The 20,793-nt window shown below is 46.5% G+C and overlaps 1 protein-coding gene across 6 annotated transcripts in view; it reads left to right on the top strand.

The window, feature by feature from the left end:
- VAV1 (vav guanine nucleotide exchange factor 1) overlaps positions 1 to 20,793 on the top strand; it is a 66,776-nt gene that overhangs the window by 536 nt on the left and 45,447 nt on the right. For 2 of the 6 annotated variants that reach the window (XR_008328180.1, XM_053370870.1), the window contains exons 1-2: positions 1,437 to 1,778; positions 20,139 to 20,255. Coding sequence is in view for 5 of the 6 variants with exons in the window: in XM_053370870.1 (XP_053226845.1) it covers positions 1,575 to 1,778; positions 20,139 to 20,255 (321 nt within the window). In the remaining variant the exon portion in view is untranslated. Of the gene's footprint in view, positions 1 to 1,435; positions 1,779 to 20,138; positions 20,256 to 20,793 lie in introns of those variants that run through there. The other 4 variants (XM_053370869.1, XM_053370868.1, XM_053370871.1 and 1 more) reach the window with 4 other exon arrangements.

Below are 20,793 nucleotides of genomic sequence, written 5' to 3'. Positions count from 1 at the left end.
GAATTTGTGATCTTTCTGGTATCTGATTTTTCCAGTCATTTTATCCAGTTCTGCATAGTCCATAAGTTTCATTCTCCACTCATTCAAGGTCGGGAGCTGTCCTTCCCATAGGACTTAGTGGTGCGTTGTGCCAGGGCGTGGCCACTCAGGGGCGCCCCAGCAAGTGGGGGAGCTGTGCGGCTTTGCCAGCGGCCTCCCCTTTCTCTGCGTGCCCGCCAGCTGCGCCCCACCAACCATAAGGCTGGCAGGTGTGCAGCGTCCCTCCCAAGCCACCTCGTGAGGAGAGCGATCCCCGCAGAGGCTTGGGAGGCTTAGGATGGAAGGTGCGCCCCGCCAACCATATGGCTGGCAGGTGCACAGCTTCTCTCCCAAGCCTCTACGAGGATCGCTCTCCTCACGAGGAGGCTTGGGAGGGGTGCAACTTCACTCCCAAGCCTCTACGGGGATCGCTCTCCCGCAGCGGCATGGGGGAGAGTTGCGCCTCCCCCCCAATGGCTGGCAGTGTGCAGCTATGGCCACCCCAACACTATCTGTGGTAATTTGAGGGCGCTGGGTGGATATTTGCACCCAGGTGCCGCATCTGCTAAAGATGGCCCTGCGCATCTGGTAGGCTGGGCCTTTTCTATGACCACCAAACCCAAGACAGTGGAACTCCCTGCCTCAGGAGATCCATTCAGCGCCCCCTCTCTCTTGACCTTTCATCAGGATTCGGCTGCTCCTTTCATACCTTTTTTTGCTTGTCCTCTTGGTTTCAACTTTGCTTTATTATTATGTTGTTTGCTCTCTGTGAAAAAAGCAGGTGAAAAAAGTACAGTGGTACCTCTGGTTGCGAACGGGATCCATTCCAGAGCCCCGTTCGCAACATGAGCAAAATGCAACCCGCGTCTGCGCATGCGCGTGTCGCGATTCGCCGCTTCTGGACATGCGCGTGACATCATTATGCGTGTCTGCACATGCACGAGCGGCGAAACCCAGAAGTAACCCTTTCCAGTACTTCAAGGTTGCCGCGGGACGCAACCTGAAAACACACAACCTGAAGCAAACGTAACAAGAGATACGATTGTATTTTTATAAAATGAATGTTACTCGCCCCCAAGCACCTCAGGGCTTCAAGATCCAGCTTGGACTTCAGACTTTGTATTTTTTTTTTAAATGTGTATGCTGCCAAGAGAGACAACCTGAAATATTTTGGTTCCTGGCTTTGTACCCCAAAATTTGTCTACTAAGGCACACCACCTTAGCTAGGCCTTGTCAGAAAACAGCTCTCCCCATGGCTGCTGCTAGAAAAGAGAGGCCTTTATAGCACCCTGAACTCCTGGCAAAGAATTGAGCAAAGTTGAGTGAAAGCTGGGCTTTTTTGCTGCTTCTTTGGCACCTCCTCCTCCGGGGTGGGGTGAGGAAGTTCCCCAGCCCCCACACCAGCCCTTTTTTTCTCTTTGTGGTCTGATGTCAGTTGCAAAAGAGGAAGCTGTCGCCTGTTGCAGTTTCGCAGCCGCCGAGAAGGGTGCTGCTGGTGGCAGTGGAAAGCGGCCCCAGCACAGCACCCAGGAGCAGCCCCTTGGGTGTTGGTGAGAATGGAGCTGTGGAAGCAATGCGCCCGCTGGCTTATCCAGTGCCGGGTGCTGCCCCCCAACCACAGAGTGACCTGGGAGGGTGCCCAGGTCTGCGACTTGGCCCAAGCCTTGCGCGATGGCGTCCTACTCTGCCAGCTCCTCAACAACCTCACGGCTCATGCTGTCAATTTGCGGGAGATCAACTTGCGCCCCCAAATGTCCCAGGTAAGCAACGAGGCAAGGGAAAGAGGGTCATGTCACTTGAGCCAGCAAGGTCTCTGTGTCTGCGTCGCTGTGAAGAAAGAGCAGGGTGGAAGCACAGTCTCTCGCAACCACAAATTCTTCAGTGGAGCTTGTGAAGCTGGTGCTGTGCGCTGAGGGGATCTACAGCTTTTGGACATCCCCATGGACATTTGTGTGTCGGGATTTGGGGTTTTAGCCTCTGAATAATTTGGGGTAGAGAGAGGCAGGTGTCAGAGGATCTAGGCAGCAAGAGTAAAGAGCAAGGGAATCGAGTGTGGTATTTATGATTTATGCCACCAACATATGCGAGCTGTGATAGCAGGAAGGGAGAGCATGTGATTAAGTGCACCACCCATCAGCGGGAGCATGAAATCCACCTCGTATTTGTACGCTGAATCTGGTGGGGAAAGGGTTAAGCTACCTCTGAGGAAGTAATTGCTGTGTGATCTTGCGTGTGTGGGTGGGGAAGTATTGGTCTGCCTGTAGCTGCTGTGCAAAGCAAGGATGGGGAGGGGTTTCAAGGTGCACAGTGGTGTGGGACAGATGTGTAGATTTCGCTTTGACTGTGAGACAGGAGGGCTGATGTCTCTGCTGGTGTATGTGCATGCGTAGAGATGAGGTGAAATCGGCTGGTGGAAATAAGGAGGAAGCTCGGAAAGGGGTTATGCAAGAGTGATGTGGGACATATACATATGGAAAGGCACAGGCCTAACCTAAGGCGAGGTTGCATGACTGGCATGTGAACAGCTATGGCTGCAGGCAGCTGATATGGTCTGAGAGAGGCTCTGTGGCCACTCAAGTCAAGATGTAAGAAGCGAATGTATCCAGACCTGTGTGTAGATCGTATACGAGACTAAATTGAGCATGGTTCCTTTGAATGTTAGGCCCTTGCTGGTGAATTTTTCATCATAAAATGCAACCTCTGGAATCAGAAACCTTGATGAGAATAAGGGTTGCTCATTTTGACCATGACAGTTAACTTCTTGTACAGTTAGGTGGTGGTGTTTTTTTTCAAAAAAGGAAAACTTCTGCAATTGATAAGACATACCAAAATGACAGCAGGTGATATTTGGCAGGAAGGAAATTGAGGGAGAATCATTTGTGGGTTTAGGTCTTCAAAGTATGAGGTCTCACCTGTAGAAGCACCACCCAGACCTTACTTGATTTAGCAGATGCTGCCTTCACCTTCTGAAGCGTTTCCCAAGCACAACAGGTTGAAACTTGCTGTTTGTTTAGAAATGAAGAGAGCTCCTATTTCTGAGAACTCTGTAAACTTTGTGGGCAAGTAGCAATTGTATTGGGTGAGGTGGGGGAGACATTTTGTGTCAAGGAAGAAAGCTTGGTTTTGCTTAGGCAAATTTCTCTTTTGTGTATGGGAGCACAGTCTCACATCTCATATCACGGCAGTGTAGCCTACAGGGAAGAGAATTTTCCTGCAACCATTTCCTCTTGGCTCTCATTGTACATGGCCTGACTTGCCTGGCGTTTAGCGAGTTGTATTTGTCTGACGTTGTTTCTCAAACTGTTTGAATTCGAGCTGCACACCATACATTTAAAGCACAAGATTTCCTGCAAAGAATTGTGGGAACTGCAGTTTCCCTCTCACAGAAGTACAAATCCCAGCACCTCTCACAATCAACAGTTCTCAGGATTATTTGGGGGGGGGGGCCATGTACTTTAAATGTGCATTGGATGAGTTTTAAATGTGCATTGTGGAACTGCCCATATTCTGCTCTCTCCCCAACAAGTATATGAACCCGACTGTTCAATGAGATCTGGCAAGTCAAAGGCCTGGAAACGATGCCTTATGAGGAACGGCTAAGGGAGCTGGGCATGTTTAGCCTGGAGAAGAGGAGGTTAAGGGGTGATATGATAGCCATGTTCAAATATATAAAAGGATGTCACATAGAGGAGGGAGAAAGGTTGTTTTCTGCTGCTCCAGAGAAGCAGACACGGAGCAATGGATCCAAACTGCAGGAAAGAAGATTCCACCTAAACATTAGGAAGAACTTCCTGACAGTAAGAGCTGTTCGACAGTGGAATTTGCTGCCAAGGAGTGTGGTGGAGTCTCCTTCTTTGGAGGTCTTTCAGCAGAGGCTTGACAACCATATGTCAGGAGTGCTCTGATGGTGTTTCCTGCTTGGCAGGGGGTTGGACTCGATGGCCCTTGTGGTCTCTTCCAACTCTATGATTCTAAGTCGAGTGCGGCCACTTGCACATGACACACCAAAAAAAACCCAGGGGAAGAAGTACTGGTCAAAAAGAGGGCAGATTTACATAATTCTTTGCATATGTTAACTTGGATGTGCATAGGCAGAGGTAGAACTAATTACTGTAAATTTAAATACAATGCATCTAACCAAAGTAGAGAAGACTGTGACCTGGTGACCTGGTTAGCCCAGGTGCTAACAGCTGATGGGCTATTTATTTTTTCCCCCTTTTTTCTTTTCAAATAATCTTTATTAGTTTTTCAATTAGATACTCCACATACACATATTGTATTACATTTATACTTGCTCTTCAGAGCTGACCTCCCTCCTTCCTTCTTCTGGTTTTTTATATCACATATAATTTTATCGCATTACTTTCTTCCATTGTATATATTTTTATTCATTTTCCATATTTGTCCATAGTGTATTTATAAACAAATAAGTCCTCATGTTTATACAATTCTTGTTGTCTGTCTGTATTAATTTACCACTACTGTTAGTTATATTAGTTTCCTTATACATTTTGCTTCTTATTATTTTCATTATCCATCACTTTTCTTAATCTTTCCCATTATGAGGTTTGTTTCCAGTTCTACTGGTTTTACTATTTCATCTTATATTTCCTACATACAACATAATTTTTTGCTGATGGGGTATTTCAAGGCACCTGCTCTCCCTCCTTATGTCCTCTGTGGAGTAAGGCAGTTGTTCACCCTAGAAAAGTCTAGCTTGTTGATTAGGCCTGGGCCGGCCCTACCATTAGCAGAGTGGGGAAGTATAGGCTGTGTGTGCCACATGGCCTACCCTACACACCTTGAGCTACTCTGCTGTCCTCTGGAATGGTGGACGCTATTTCATTACAAGCATGGAGATAATATTCAGTTGCCAGCCCAGACAGCTTCTGTGCAAGGAGTGAGAGAGTGCCACCTTGTCCTTCTACAGGCAGCAAAATATATTGGGCTGGGGAAAGGAATATTAGCAGTGCTGTTTTTCTAGTAAATGGGGTGCCTTGTAAAACTCAGCTGCCTTGTTCTCTTATACAGTGGTACCTCGGGTTAAGTACTTAATTTGTTCCGGAGGTCTATTCTTAACCTGAAACTGATCTTAACCTGAAGCACCACTTTAGCTAATGGGGCCTCCTGCTGCCACCGCACCGCCGGAGCACGATTTCTGTTATCATCCTGAAGCAAAGTTCTTAACCCGAGGTACTATTTCTGGGTTAGCGTAGGCTGTAACCTGAAGCGTATGTAACCCGAGGTACCACTGTAATGGCAATGGCGCCTACCTGAGAGGTGCCGGAACTGAGTTCCTGTGAGTTCTAGCTGGAAAAAGCCCTGAATGTTAGGGTTTTATTAGGACACATGTAGCTCCCCACTCTCTGGATTGGCTCCAGTATTATTGACTCAATCCATTTTAGGAGGAAGCAAGGAAGCCTGGCAATGAGACAACATGGCAGATTAGCGTTGCCCACGCAACTGAGGTGTTTGGCGGGAAGTCCTGACTGTTTTGTTTGTTTGGTGTCTGAGCTAGCTGTAAGGTATTTTTTGTGCTGGCACCATCATCAGCATTGTTATCACTTGGACAACTGCTTGATTTCTGTACAGTGGTACCTCAGGTTACATATGCTTCAGGTTACACACTCCGCTAACCCAGAAATAGTGCTTCAGGTTAAGAACTTTGCTTCAGGATAAGAACAGAAATCGGGCTCCGGCGGCGCGGTGGCAGCAGGAGGCCCCATTAGCTAAAATGGTGCTTCAGGTAAAGAACAGTTTCAGGTTAAGAACGGACCTCCGGAATGAATTAAACACTTAACCCAAGGTACCACTGTACTAAGGGAGCCAGGCTTCTGGGCTCAGCCCACCACACCATTTAACACGCTGCCATGCAAAGCTGCGGCATGCATGGCTGTGCACTTTCTTTTGAGCCACAGCTTCTGTTGAGGCAAGATGGATGCCGCCCAAGCAACGTGGCACATCAGAAGAGTCACCTGCAGAAGAGTGGAATGTGTGTGCTGCCTTCACATCTTGTTTCCCGCTCTGGGATCCAGGCACATGCTCAGCCCACTATATTAAAAACAAGGCGGTGCTTCCAACAGATTCTATCAGGCTTTCTCCCAGATACCAGGTTTTTTCACATCATAAGTTGGCACCCAGGGTTGCTGTAGCAGCTCTTTGACATTCTTCTCCACGCTACCCTCTTATAATCTGTTGCAGAATGGATCTGATTCTTAGGACTAGAATTAGGTTAATACTTGTTGGGGGTGCCAGCGCCCTGCTTGAATGGCTTGCCAATGAGGTAGGGACTTGCACCAAAACAGCTCAAAAACAGCTTGAGTCCAGTTGCCGTTGACTTTGCACCATCTAGCAGTGGTTATTCCTCTAGGCTGCGGCAGAGGGAGAGAAAGGACGCAGGGATATTCCATGGGCTATGCTGAAATACTAACTGCCTTTGGCTCTTATTTTTCATCATCCGTCACCTAACAGTAATCATTGCATCTGGCAACCTGAATTCCTGCTTTCTTAATTGGACTTTATAAAAACTGTAAAAACTGCTGCCTGAATTAACTTTTTTTCTTTTCCCTTCCCCTCTTCTACCTTTTCTGTCATGTCTTTTAAATTGAGCACCAAAGGGCATTGTTATCGCCTTGTTATTGATCTGTAGCTACTCTGGGAACCTTTTTGACCGAAGAGTGAAAATGCTTTAAACAAATTATAGAAGGACAAACCATGGTTTGATGTAGCCTGAAGTACTTATACTCATGATGAAAGTAAACATTACCTGACTGCTTTCTGTTACTGTGAGGGCATTTGAATCCAAGCTTAGCCCAACAGAAAAATAAATGCTTGATGTGCACTAGGAAGTATGTCAATGAAAGCAGAACATTTCCTTGCAGTATTTTCCTTGCTTGTTGTTTCCCTTGCAATGCTTTTAGATCAGAATACATATATTTGCCAGAGTTTGTTGAACCCACAAAACTCAGCTCTGGACTGATCTGATAAAAGCTTTCAGTTCTGCAGTAGCCACCCTAGGCATCTAGTCATGCTGTTGGTGGAAGCAGAAGTTCCTTCCCAGGCTGCCCAGTCTTATGAGCAGCAATATATAATAATTACAGATCTCTCCAGAGGGATGTAAGAAGGCATCCATTGTGTTCTGCCTTGTATTTTTTTTTGCAAGCATCTCTGTTTCTATTCTGCTGCAGTTCAGCTTTCGACAAAAACTACAATATTTGTCTCAATGGTCTGCAGTGGTGAATTTTTACGCAATAAATTATGTCCTTAAATTATCATTATGTTACTCCACACCATTCATTTCAGTGCAAAGGAAACCCAGTGCAAGTTGGGGGAGGGTTGTCATCAATTTCATATTGTTACACATTGTTTGCAGGCTGAAAATCACAACAGCAGGGAATACCAATCGTACGCACTGAAACGATTTCCATTCTGGACATGGGACAAATAAGGGAACATTGGTGATTTCGGCTCCCATTTCTATCTGTAGCTGCTCCAGGAACCTTTTTGGCTGAAGAGCCACCAAGTCTAAATTTGTGGGAAATGTTACGAAGCCTGGAATTATGATCGTCACTCCTTCTAATAGCAAATTCATGCGCTGAGTGGTGCAAGGACTGTTGCTAAGCTGAGGCCACTGAGAAACAAGAGGGAAGCATCAGCAGACTTGGGGAAACCCAGGGCTTGCAGAAGTACAGGAAAATGTTTTTTAAAAATACCCCAGAGAGCACAAAGGTGACTTACAATAGACGTTAAAACAATGAAAATCTGTCCAGCAAGAAGCTGTGAGCTTACAAAATGCTGATGACAGTTGAACCAAGAGGGAGAGAGAGGCAGCCAGCCAGAAAAGGGTCTGAAGAAACCAGAAGTCAGACAGACTGTGAACCTACACTTTACTACAAGTGCATTTGTTGCAATAATATCAGGATCTGTTTTCTTTTAAAAAAACAACCATCAAATGTGCTTCCCTCCTCAACTAGATCAGGAACAGGGTGGTGTGAGCAATCTGTGAACATAATACAGATTTATTGTATACTGTGGTCCTGAGATCTGAATCCCATGCTTGGTTTTTTAATAATATTAAAACCTGTGGTTGCTGCAAGCATAAAATTTAAAATATAATGTAGTTAGGCTCTACATGAGTCTATTAATTGATTCTACAAATGCATGTGTGTGGCATTTATCCCTTTACTTCTGAAGCTATTCCCTCTCAAAGCCTTGACAGCTCTTCTTCCAGGCTGATAGGATCCCTGAACAAGAATGATCTGCTCCACGATAAAAAGTAGGGAAACATTGCAATATTCTGTTGCTTGTACCTATAAGTCCATCCGAGGGAGATTCAACACAGCTTCTGCAAAAGGAAGTACCCCAGCTTCACAACCTTTTTTTAGAATTTGTGGAGAGTGTTTGAGAAATAACGTCTTGACAAATACTCTCTCTAAGACTTGGAAGGAATTGCAGCTGTCATGGGATAAGGCGGCATGGGATAATCTGAATTAGTAATAGTCCAAAAGACAGTAAATTGAGTCTAGCAAGGAATAAATGGGCAGTGCTCATAATGAAGGAACCAGGAAGCAGAATTGTACAGGGCTTTGTATTTTTTTATTCATAAGCGATCTGGAGTCAAGGGCGAGTCACAAGGCAGCCAAGTAGCCAACTTTGCCGGCAAACTATTCAGGAAGTTGTTTTTTTAATAACCAAACTAGTAAGAGCTCCAAAAGTAGGGTATTTAAATTCTCCAAATCCCCACATTCTAGTTTCCCAAATCCCAACAGCCTAATCTGCATAGGATGCAAATTATTTCTCAGTTACACAAACCAAATGGTAGGCCGAGGAAGATTTAAGCAACATTGCTTCTTCCGTTCTGAACGGTCCCCTGCCAATGCTGTTTTATCTGGGCTAGTTTCCCTGTCCTTAAAGTCCCCCTTCTCAAGAGCTCCTCCAGACAACACTTTTAGTCTGCATTCAAGGCGATCTGTACTGGGATGGACTTACACGCTCCTGCATTCAGGGCTGCTTGCACCCTCAATAATTTCTGAACGGTGACATGGCATTTGCTGCAAACTGTGTGGTATCCATTGCTTCCCCCCATCCCCCAAGAAAAAGTTACTTTTCATACTAAAATTTTCCATTTTAAAAATACACCTCTGATGCGCTACAGCCCTAGGGTGCTCTTGCAGTATACTGTACTGACTTGAATTTGCTTCTTGCTGATGTGGCCACTCCCACATACTTCCTATTCATGATGCATCAGTGGAAATGAGTGAAGGTTTAGCACAGCCAGCACATCCTTAACCACTGATCCCCCGGACTCGGGGGAGATAGTTATGCTGGGGTGGGATAACCTGCTTCTGTGTGGTGTAGTGTTTAAGAGCAGTGGACTCATAATCTGGTGAACTGGGTTCATGTCTCCACTCCTCCACCTGCAGCTGCTGGGTGACCTTGGGCCAGTCACACTTCTCTGAAGTCTCTCAGCCCCACTCACCTCACAGAGTGCTTGTTGTGGGGGAGGAAGGGAAAGGAGATAGCCACTTTGAGACTCCTTAGGGTAGTGATGAAGCGGGATATCAAATCCAAATAATAATTCTTCTTCTTCTTCTTCTTCTTCTTCTTCTTCTTCTTCTTCTTCTTCTTCTTCTTCCTCTTCTCCTCCTCCTCCTCCTCCTCCTCCTTCTTCTTGGAGAGCTGCTGGTCTGCTCTGCTTTGCTGCTACCTTTGTGGCCAGGAAGGCATACCCTCCAAGTGTCCCAATTTTCCAGGACAGTCCTGGAATTACGAAAGCGATCCCGGCTTCTGATTTGATCCCTGAACCTCTCCACAGTGGTACCTTGGGTTACCGACGCTTCAGGTTACAGATGCTTCAGGTTACAGACTCCGCTAACCCAGAAATAGTACCTCAGGTTAAGAGCAGAAATCGCACAGCAGCGGCGTGGCAGCAGCAGGAAGTCAGGTTAATAACAGTTTCAGGTCAAGAACGGACCTCCAGAACGAATTAAGTTCTTAACCTGAGGTACCACTGCACAAAGAAGTCCTGTACAGTGGTACCTCAGGTTACCGACGCTTCAGGTTACAGACGCTTCAGGTTACAGACTCTGCTAACCCAGAAATAGTGCCTTGGGTTAAGAACTTTACCTCAGGATGAGAACAGAAATCATGCGGCAGCAGCAGGAGGCCCCATTAGCTAAAGTGGTACCTCAGGTTAAGAACAGTTTCAGGTCAAGAACGGACCTCCAGAACGAATTAAGTTCTTAACCTGAGGTACCACTGCACAAAGAAGTCCTGTACAGTGGTACCTCAGGTTACCGACGCTTCAGGTTACAGACGCTTCAGGTTACAGACTCCGCTAACCCAGAAATAGTGCCTTGGGTTAAGAACTTTACCTCAGGATGAGAACAGAAATCATGCGGCAGCAGCAGGAGGCCCCATTAGTTAAAGTGGTACCTCAGGTTAAGAACAGTTTCAGGTCAAGAACGGACCGCCAGAACGAATTAAGTTCTTAACCCGAGGTACCACTGTATTTCCCCCGCCAGTGCCGCTGCTGCCAACTTCAGAGAAGAGGATGAGCCAGCGCTTGTCCCCAGCAACAATGGTGGCTGCAGCTGCGAGGGAGCGTCTCACTGCCTCTCCATGGCTGCAGTTGTTGACCTTTCTTAGTTTTGCCCAAACAGGCTGCCATACGTCTGGATTTTCCCGGACATTTGCCCGATTACCGCCGACTGCAGTATTCTGGAGGTGTCCAGGAAAATCCGGGCGTATGACAACTCTAGCCAAGGACCAGCCCTGTGTGATACACTGTCTCTGAGAGGCAGGTAGAGGACAGGGCTGCCCTGGGTGGGAAGAAAGGGCAGCAGAGCGGAGTGCAAGGAGTTTTGATTTTAAAATATGCTTTGTGCATCCATTGGCGGAGGAAGAGGGGGGCAGGGGGAGCGCACCTGATCCCAGTGGGGTGCCATCGCGTCTGCCCCCCCCACGCTAGGCACCACGCCCCCAGGACGCGTGCCACGCCTCCAGGGCGCACACCAGCCATGCCCCCGCCTGCTCTCCTCCCCCCGGTGCCGGAGCATGAAGCTCCGCCACTGTGTGCGTCTGCACCTAATCTTTCTCTTTTCTTAAAATTTATTTATTGGTGTTTGTTTTTCTTTCTGTAAATCTTTGTTGTTGTTTAGTCGTTTAGTCGTGTCCAACTCTTCGTGACCCCCTGGACCAGAGAACGCCAGGCACTCCTGTCTTCCACTGCCTCCCGCAGTTTGGTCAAACTCATGCTGGTAGCTTCGAGAACACTGTCCAACCATCTCGTCCTCTGCCATCCCCTTCGCCTTGTGCCCTCCATCTTTCCCAACATCAGGGTCTTCTCCAGGAAGTCTTCTCTTCTCATGAGGTGGCCAAAGTATTGGAGCCTCAACTCCACAACCTGTCCTTCCAGTGAGCACTCAGCGCTGATTTCCTTCAGAATGGAGAGGTTTGATCTTCTTGCAGTCCATGGGACTCTCAAGAGTCTCCTCCAGCACCGTAATTCAAAAGCATCAATTCTTCAGCGATCAGCCTTCTTTATGGTCCAGCTCTCACTTCCATACATCACTATTGGGAAAACCATAGCTTTAACTATATGTCTGTAAATCTACCAAAGAATAAAATCAGGACTAATGGGTTTTCTCAGGACAGTGGAGGGCATGTGTACTGTGTCCCATTGGTGTCATGTGAGTGACACTCACCCTTTTTCTGATAGACTAAGTTCTGCAGAGGGGCAAAAAGGGGAGGTCGAGGAGGGTTAGTTGAAGGAGAGCGAGAAATGTCCCTAGTTTCATCTGAGGAAGGTTGGAGGGTATGGGGAGGGGAGGTGCATCAGTGGGATCTGGAGTCAAGTGAGAAGTAAGGACCTTGTTGCTTTCATTTCCTCCCTTTGCTCTTGGGGCTGTGACTTATTTCTTTGCCCAGCTGCGGGGTGCAGGGAGCTGGGAGAGGACCATAGCTGGCAACCGTCCCTTATTTGGCAGGAAACTCCCTTATCCAGCGTCCCGCTGCTGTCCCTTATTGATGATGTCCCTTAAATTTCCTGGGTTTCAAAGAAAGCAGCTCCTCTCCCTCCCTCCCTGCCAGCCAGGGACGAGGGAGGCTCCAACTGTGTTGCTTGGCTGCATTGCTCACCCAATAAGGAGTCTAAGAACTGGGGGGGTGGAGCTTGTATGACTTGTGCTGATCAAATCGGCTGCGTTGCCTGGGGACTTGCCTTTGCTCAGCGCTTCCCAGCGGAGAGGTGACGGTGGTTTTCCTTGCTGCATCCCCTTTGCCGGGTTGCTGCGCTGTGGGAACCACCGCTTGAGGCTTCGTTTGGCTGCTGGCTGGGCTTTCTGCCTTGGCTCAGAGGGACTCAGAAGTTGAACATACCTGTGTCCGGAAAATGCCTTATTTTGGCTGCTGATCCCTTATTTTCGAGGCTGCTGGTCCCTTATTTTCAAATCTGTAAGTTGACAACTATGGAGAGGACTAGGGAATTGTGGCAGGTGAAGGGGCAAGAGAAGGGCTTTCCCTGCATTCCCATGCATAAAATCCAAGCTCTGCATACACAGCACTTATATGTGCTTTGGGGGGGGGTTCCCCTGCAAAAGATGATAACACGGGTTTCCACTCAAGCACAATTGCTCAGAGGATCTTTCCCCGTCTTGAACCACCGCTGGGAGGTGGAAGAGAGAAGTTAGGCTTGCAAATACTTACAGCTGCTCAAGTCTCTGTCTGAGCGTTTCCCAGACTCTGAGTCACCCACTGGAAACTCAGTTCTCTTTCCTTGGTCATTGGTTCACATGAAGTGCTTGGCTTGTGCATTTGACCCTGAGGATCCTAGGCTGGAATGGACCAAAAGGAACGTCAGGCCAGCAAATGCTCACCTTTGAGTTTGGGACTTCAGTGGTCAGTCCCTGCCCCAGGAAATAATCAGAATGCCATAAGCATCTGCATAACAAATCAGAAAATTCCAAGAAAGCTCCCCAAATACATTTCTATGATGGAAGGGCCAGTCGGAAGGAACAAGCAACCCAGTGTTTTCTAAGTAGTGGTTATATTTTGGGGGTACTGATCAGGTGTGCCCCCCTAATCCCTTGCAATGTTGGCCAAGGACACATGGTTGGGATGTGCATGGCCATCTGTGATCTGAATGCATATAATAATAATAATAATAATAATAATAATAATAATAATAATAAATTATTTGTACCCCGCCCATCTGTCTGGGTTTCCCCAGCCACTCTGGGTGGCTTCCAACAAAGACCCAAAATACACTAAGATGTCACACATTAAAAACTTCCCAGATGTCTTCTGAATGTCAGGTAGTTGTTTATCTCTTTGACATCTGATGGGAGCGCGTTCCACAGGGCGGGCACCACTACCAAGAAGGCCCTTTCTGCCTGGTTCCCTGTAGCTTTGCTTCTCGCAATGAGGGAACCGCCAGAAGGCCCTCGGCGCTGGACCTCAGCATCCAGGCAGAACAATGGGGGTGGAGATGCTCCTTCAGGTATACTGGGCCAAAGCCGTTTAGGACTTTAAAGGTCAACACCAACCCTTTGAATTGTGCTTGGAAATGTACTGGGAGCCAATGTAGATCTTTCAAGACCGGTGTTATGTGGTCTCGGCGGCCGCCCCCAGTCACCAGTCTATATGGTAGCACTGCAAGGATTCCTGGAATGGCAGGGTGGCCTGTTTTGCAGAGGGCAGTCCTTTGTTTGAAGGTGTGCTCTGTTAGTAGAACGGCTGCCTGGTCCAAGTGTGACTGAAAGATAAGGCTTCCCCACTGTGGACAGATGTATTGTGATTTAAATTATTATGGTTATTTCTGTATTTGCATCTATCCTGCTAATCTTTGCACCTGCTAATCTGTGTCCCTTTTTGGGCTTTTTGTCCTGTGGAGTGGACAAGTTGTGGCACACCCATTTCAGGTGACAATATTTCCTTGGGAGAACCACAGAGTCATTACTACACAGAAAGATATGGCAGAACCCCTTTCAGTTCTTGTAAGAACTAAATCTGTATAGAGCATCTTTTCCAAGGAAATGTTATACAGTGGTACCTCGGGTTAAGTACTTAATTAGTTCCGGAGGGCTATACTTAACCTGAAACAGTTCTTAACCTGAAGCACCACTTTAGCTAATGGGGTCTCCCGCTGCTGCCGTGTCGCCGGAGCACGATTTCTGTTCTCATCCTGAAGCAAAGTTCTTAACCTGAAGCACTATTTCTGGGTTAGCGGAGTCTGTAACCTGAAGCGTATGTAACCCGAGGTACCACTGTACGTGGAAAGTCCATGTCTCGGAGGCCTGTTCTCTAAGGATGCAAGGAAGAAAAGAAAACCTGGAAATGTTAAGAGTGGGGTGTGAATTGTGCTGAATTGCATGGGGTGGGAGAGAAGGCTTTTATTGGTTTGTTGTTTAGGATGGTGAAGTACCTGTGGCAAAGTTTTGATGAAAAGTAGTATGGGGAAGAGGATAGTGGTCTCTAAAACATATCTGAATCACTGTATCCTTCTTTTGGAATAGCCTTTGGAACTAGGTAACCTGTGACCCTGAAGATGTTGTTGAACTCCAAGTCCCATCAGCTGTAGGCAGCATGGCCAGTGGGGTCAGGGGTGATGGGATGTCTAGAAACATCTGGAGAATTGAAGTCCCACCCCCACCCCACTTTCAGAGGGTGTCAAGGGAGCCATGTATCTTGAGGGGAGGGCCTGACTATTAGAACAACTTAGAAGGCCTTTAGCATTCCAGATGCTTTGGCAGGTTACAAACCTGTAAACAAGCATGCACACCCAGTTGTTGCTACTGTTGTTGAATGGGGCCAGGTGTTAATTAGAGGTAAACCAATCAAGGACTGGGTTTGTAAGGTAGTTGGTGTAACTGCTCTAGGAGAGAAGGAGCCATCAGAGATTTAAAACAAAAACAAAAAATAAAACCAAAGCGATGTGTGTCTTAGCAACAGGCAGATTGTGATAGTGTAGATGGAGAGGAAGATAATTTTGAGCACTGGGGAAGAAAAGATTGCCATCGTTGTGTAAATGAGTGGAGATTAGGCCTTTCTCGGAAACGTCATAACTAGCAGTTCATGATGCGGCGATAGAGCTCGTGCTTAGCTTGCCGAAGGTCGCAAGACACAGAGTTGCCATGGAGTCAACCAAAAATCCCCTAGTGCAGTGGTTTCCAATTAGCTAAGTACTGTGGGTCTCCAGTTTTTCAAAAGCCAAGCCACAGACTTTCGAAAATGCTGATATCTCTATGGTGCCACAGACCCACTGGGAACCAATTGGGAAGTGCTGCCCTAGTGCTACTCTCTGGTAGTGACTCTATAAGTAGGAGTGGAGCCACTGCAGTACAATGCCTCTCACTCTCAGAGCCACTCCAGAAGGATACTGTGGTCAGGTGTATTGCATGCCTGTGCAAATCTGTGGGTCTGTGCCCTCCTTAAGTCCCTTAAGTACTAGACCACACCTCTAGTGTTGTGATAGGACAGACATTTCAGAATGGCGTCTTTTCCCAATCCCTTTCACTTTCCTTTTTTGGCACAGAGACTCCTTTAGAAGTGCTGATAAGCAATCTTTACCAAGAGACAAAAAAGAGAAACACAACTCTCTTGAGTTTGTTGTATCCTCTTGGAAGTTTCCAGCACATACACACACAAATGTTTGGTGTTTTTTTTAATTGGACTGCATACAAAATTTGGCAGGAATCTGAGGGGATAGGCCAAGAGCGAGTCAGACTTTTCAGATCCAGGTTTAGATCTCAGATTGTGAAAATGTGGACACCAGCAGTGTCCGACCTATAGTGTGCTTCAAGGCTTTCATCACTGCTCAGTTTTTATTGTAGAAGAAACCCTCCAGACTTGAGCTGGGAGTTTGATTCTGGTTCTAATTTTTTTAATCAATCTGAAAGCAGAGGTATTCACAGCTGTTGCCAAGGGGATGTGGTTAAAGAGACTGAATCAGAAAAACACACAGCTGGAGTGCGAGCCAAGAGTCCAAGCATCTCCTGCAGCTTTGCAAAGGATTCTGGGGCACAACATCACAGCTCTTGAAATACAGGCTCTTGGACCCTCCCTGTCTTCAACATAAACCTAAGCCATCCTCTGCCTCAAATTTATTTGTAGAATGTGCACTTCTGTGGTCTGTTGTGCTTTGCACATGCACACTAAGTTCAACGCACCTTACTTCCTGGTAAGGGACTGCAGCCTCATCTTCTAAACAGACCCTGTGTGTTCCACTTCTTGTTGTAAGTTCTCTATTTGGGTAGTTATTTTAGTTCTTCTCCTTTGCACCTGTTCCGGTTCAAATACCTCAGGGTGCCCGATTTTATGAGTACTTCTTGTTCTCCACTGAATATTCCACTCCTCATATTTTGTCCTCCAAATGGCCTTTGCTTTGTACCTAGATAACAGTTTAGTGGTTTCGTAGTTTTCCATTGGTCGAGATCCCCAGGCCTCTTTGCTTCAACGGAAGTTCCAGCAAGAGTTGCCAACCAACCCCTTGCTTGGATAGTTCACTTGGTAGAGCATAAGACTCTTAATCTCAGGTTCATGGGTTTGAGCCCCACATTGCGCAAAAGATTCCATGTGTTGCAGGGAGTTGGACTAGACAACCTTTGCAGTCTCTTCCAACTCTGTGATTCTTTGATAGCTCTATGATAACCAGAAGACTCCATCTTGGCCTGCTCTAGTGCCTTTAACAGCAGCTTGATCAGCAGGGCTGCTCCCCAAAGGGTGGCTTTAAGCATTCAGAGGCAGATTTAGGGGAGCATGACCAGTTCAGTCACACTGGGCACCAGCGGTCATTTTCAGGCACCCTCCTGAATGTTGCTGGAGGGCGCTGAGAGGAAGGCAGCGGAGGGAGATGCAGCAGCCCAGCGTGCTGGGAGCCGAGCCCTGGGCTGTGCTGATTTTGGGAGCGGCATACCGGGGCATCTGGACTTGGGCGTCACTTTGTGCTCCAGAGTGCTGCCCCCAAAATAAGCACCACCCAGGGCACCCCACCCTCCCCGTCCCCCATTGGCTACGCTACTGCTGGGCACAGAGCCTTGGGGGTGCTGCCAGGGATGCCACAACTATTATTTAGAATGCAGCGCAAGGCAGAGGGGAGCTGAATTTTGGTATCGCACAAGGCACTGCTGAAATTTGTGACCCTAAGATCAGCCGCTCTTCTTTTGTAAGGATTGACATTTGTTCTGATTCAGCAGTAAACAGCAGGTTTTCTTGAGGGAAGAGGCAGGGGAAAAGAAATGCCTTTTGGACCTGTGCTTAGAAATCACAGGACAAGTGTAGAAGAGCACTCAAGACTAAATATCAGGAAGAAATTTCTGATGGTGAGAGCTGTTTGGCAGTGGAACGGACTCCCTTGGGAGATGGCGGTCTCTCCTTCATGGGAAGTTTTTAAACAGTTTGGGTGACCGTCTGTCAGGGATGCAGGGGATTCCTGAGTTGTGATTCTTGCATTATAGGGGGTTGAACTAGATGTAGCATGTGTGCCAGCGTCCCCACACCGTCTGCAAGCTGAATCAGAACAAATGTCAGTCCTTACAACACAAAGGAATGCTTCAATGGTGGATCTTGGGGCCTCAAATTTCAGCGGTGCCCTGTGCGATGCCAAAATTCAGCTCCCCTCCATCTTGCGCTGCGTTCCAAGTAATGGGAGCTGGTGCATGTGGTTTCGTTGGCACCTGTTTCATGCCACGTCTGCTTTGCCCAGTGGGAGCTGTCCATTTTGGCTTGGTGCTGTTCTCTTGTTCTGAGGAGAAAATGGCCCATGACAATGATATTTATCTGCAGCCTGAAGATAAAATTTGATCTTCATAACTAGGTTCACCATAGTTCAGGGAGACACATAGTTTCTCTTCTTATCTCTTCTATATCTCAACTTGATCCCCTCCCCCTCTTTCCTTTTTCCTTCTGTGATGGAACTCCTATTTGGGGACTTCCCAGGCTTTTTTCTGGCCCACGTAGGACCAGTCTGGGTAGTTGGCCTTGGTGAAGATTTGACGTTTTCATCCCCAAAAAGTTTTTGATTTGAGTTTCTACTGAAATGAGGCTGCATTTTAATGTTGTACTTTAATCTTGTTTTTAAGTTGTATTTTAATCAATTGTTTTATACTTGGTGTTAGCCGCTCTGAGCCCGGTCTTGGCTGGGGAGGGTGGGGTATAATTATTATTATTATTATTATTATTATTATTATTATTATTATTATTATACTCCCACAAGATTAGAATTCTGAAATACCAGGCATTAAATGCGCCCTCCAAGAAAAGGCTGTGAAAGGACTAAACCCAGACAAGGAATGTAATATGGTTCTTGGTACCAGTTCAGATTATGATGCAGCAGACTCATCACTCATAATAATTTGTGTTTTTATTTCATTTTTTAAAAAAGTGGGGAGTTCAAAGCCACTTTGCTCTGCCCACAAATTCCCCCAGGATGTGGGTTCAAGACAGGAGAGGAGGGCAAGGATTTCTTGAGGTGTGGAGAGACATGTACTTTACCTCATAATCTGTGTGGGGAAACAGGAGGTAGGGCCTTGTTTTCTCTGCCATAGATGCAATAGTGTCTCTGATGGGAGTGTGGAAGAACTCTGCAACTCCTTGCCACCCGTGATACCACTTCCCCTTTCACAGAAGGTACATGGGGCAGAGTTACCTCAAACTGTCTGTGCTGGTACAGTTGGGGCAGCAAGTGGTTGCATGGGGTGTGTTGAGTGGGGCTGGTGGAAAGGACTGGAATTTTCCACTCTGACCTTTATGGGTCTTTTGCTAGCTGGCCATATTTAAGGGATGATGAGCCATCTCACTGCGGTTGAAAAATGTGATGAACACATAACCATGCCAGCCAGCCATGCCACTCAGCACTTTTTGGCAGGAAGTAAACGTGTTGGGGAAACATGGTCATATGTCCCCATCCACATGGGATGGGGAAGTCAATTGTGCAAGTCAAACGGGGCTTGCTCCTTTCAACTTTCTGAGTTCATGTATGCGCTTGTTGGCATCTGTCTGTCTTGGGAGGCAACGGAGGAGTGTGCCTTTCGGAGCGAAGTCAAACCATTGGAGAGTTACAGCACCTGTTGTGAATGTGGAGACTGATATAAGGAGAGACATGTTTTGTTGCAGCTGGGGCGTCTGGTTGTGCTGCTGCAAGGTCATTCGTCCTCTGGTCACTGCTGTGGGTTCATGCTATGTCTCCAGGCGCTGCGGTCTTCTGCAAAGGATTCACACATGGCAGGGTTGATGTTCCCAGCCTTCATGTCTCGTTTGCAGACACCTTTGCAATGCAGAATTGGTCTGCCAATGGACCTGAGGCCTGGGGCCAGCTTCCTTGTACGGCTGAGATCATTATTAAAACACTTTGCTTCCTACTTTACACTGGACTGGTGAAAACTTGCCAGACTGTATAAATTCTGTTAAATTTCGCTCCATGGCTCCACCTAGGAATTCACAAGTGTTAATTGCCACTGGCTTTAAATTTTGTGTCTCAGGGTTATAACTTGAAATATGCGGCTCCCTTCTATGAATGGATTGAAGACTTACACAAACTTGCAACATATGAACGACTTGCATATAAACGCAGACTTGCCATGGACAAATTCAGTGAAATTTGGAATCCATTCTTACAAATACTGTAATAGGTTAAGATCTGGTGAAGTACAATAACAACCTTGTAAAATAGACAGTTTTGTGTCATCCCCCCCTTTTTTCTCTTCTACACGGGTTCTGTTTCTCTTTTTCTTTTTCTCTCTTTTATTTACATATCACCATGTTTAGTGCACATATAATTATATACTTTTTGAACTTTCAATAAAGATGTTTAAAACAAAGCAAAATATATGTTTTTTTAAAATATGTAACAGATTAATGTGCATGCAAAGTGCTAGAAGGAAACCTGTTGGTACTGCTTACATCATAGTAAGAATAAGAATAAAAATAGGGCTGGGGGAATCCCGTAGAGCAGGTAGATCTGCTGTTGGTCACACCACCCCTTGGCAGCTTTGCTTAGAGTTAGGGATAACCTGGCAGAATCCAGGGGGAACTAGAAGGCATGTTTTGCACTATGTTGAGCCATGGTGGTCGTGTTGCTGAGTCTCATTCTCAGCTTATGTTCCTTCTCTGTGCTCTCCTTCCAGTTCCTGTGCCTCAAGAACATCCGAACCTTCCTCGCTGCATGCTGTGAGAAGTTTGGTCTGCGCAAGAGCGAGTTGTTCGAGGTCTTCGACTTGTTTGACGTCAGGGATTTTGCAAAGGTCTGATTGCTTCATCTGCCTTCTTCACAAAAATACAGTTTTCGTAGGCACTTTGTTATTGTCATCAAAGGTGTCAAGGTAGCCTGTGAATGTGATACAAATCTGTTTCATACATAAAATATAGCTTTGTAAAATAAGTGTCATAGCCACAATAGCCAATAGTCTCCATGTGCAATACATGCTAGCAAACATACATGTAAATATAATACTCAGCTGTAACATGACACATAAAATGTGCATGCTCTAAACAGATCACATGCTTGCACAAAAAAGCTATGGATATGCAAGCTGCCCAAAACTCATGTGCTTTTTTGTGGTTCTTCAAGAAAACACCAAAATATTCCATGCCTCTTAAAACACTTGTATGTACAGGAGTCCTGAGGAAATGCAGACACCCCCATTCCCAAGCCAAGCCCCACTTCCGACTCTGTCAAAAATCCCTTAGCAGCTGGTGCTGCAGTGCTCAGTGAGTGCGACTGGCAGGAAACAGCCAAAATAATGGAAACGTGCTATTTATCCGTATTTATCAATAATCCCT

Source organism: Podarcis raffonei, chromosome 17 (assembly GCF_027172205.1).
Source record: "Podarcis raffonei isolate rPodRaf1 chromosome 17, rPodRaf1.pri, whole genome shotgun sequence".
Classification (NCBI taxonomy): domain Eukaryota; kingdom Metazoa; phylum Chordata; class Lepidosauria; order Squamata; family Lacertidae; genus Podarcis; species Podarcis raffonei.
This window is presented reverse-complemented; position numbering and strand designations above follow the sequence as displayed.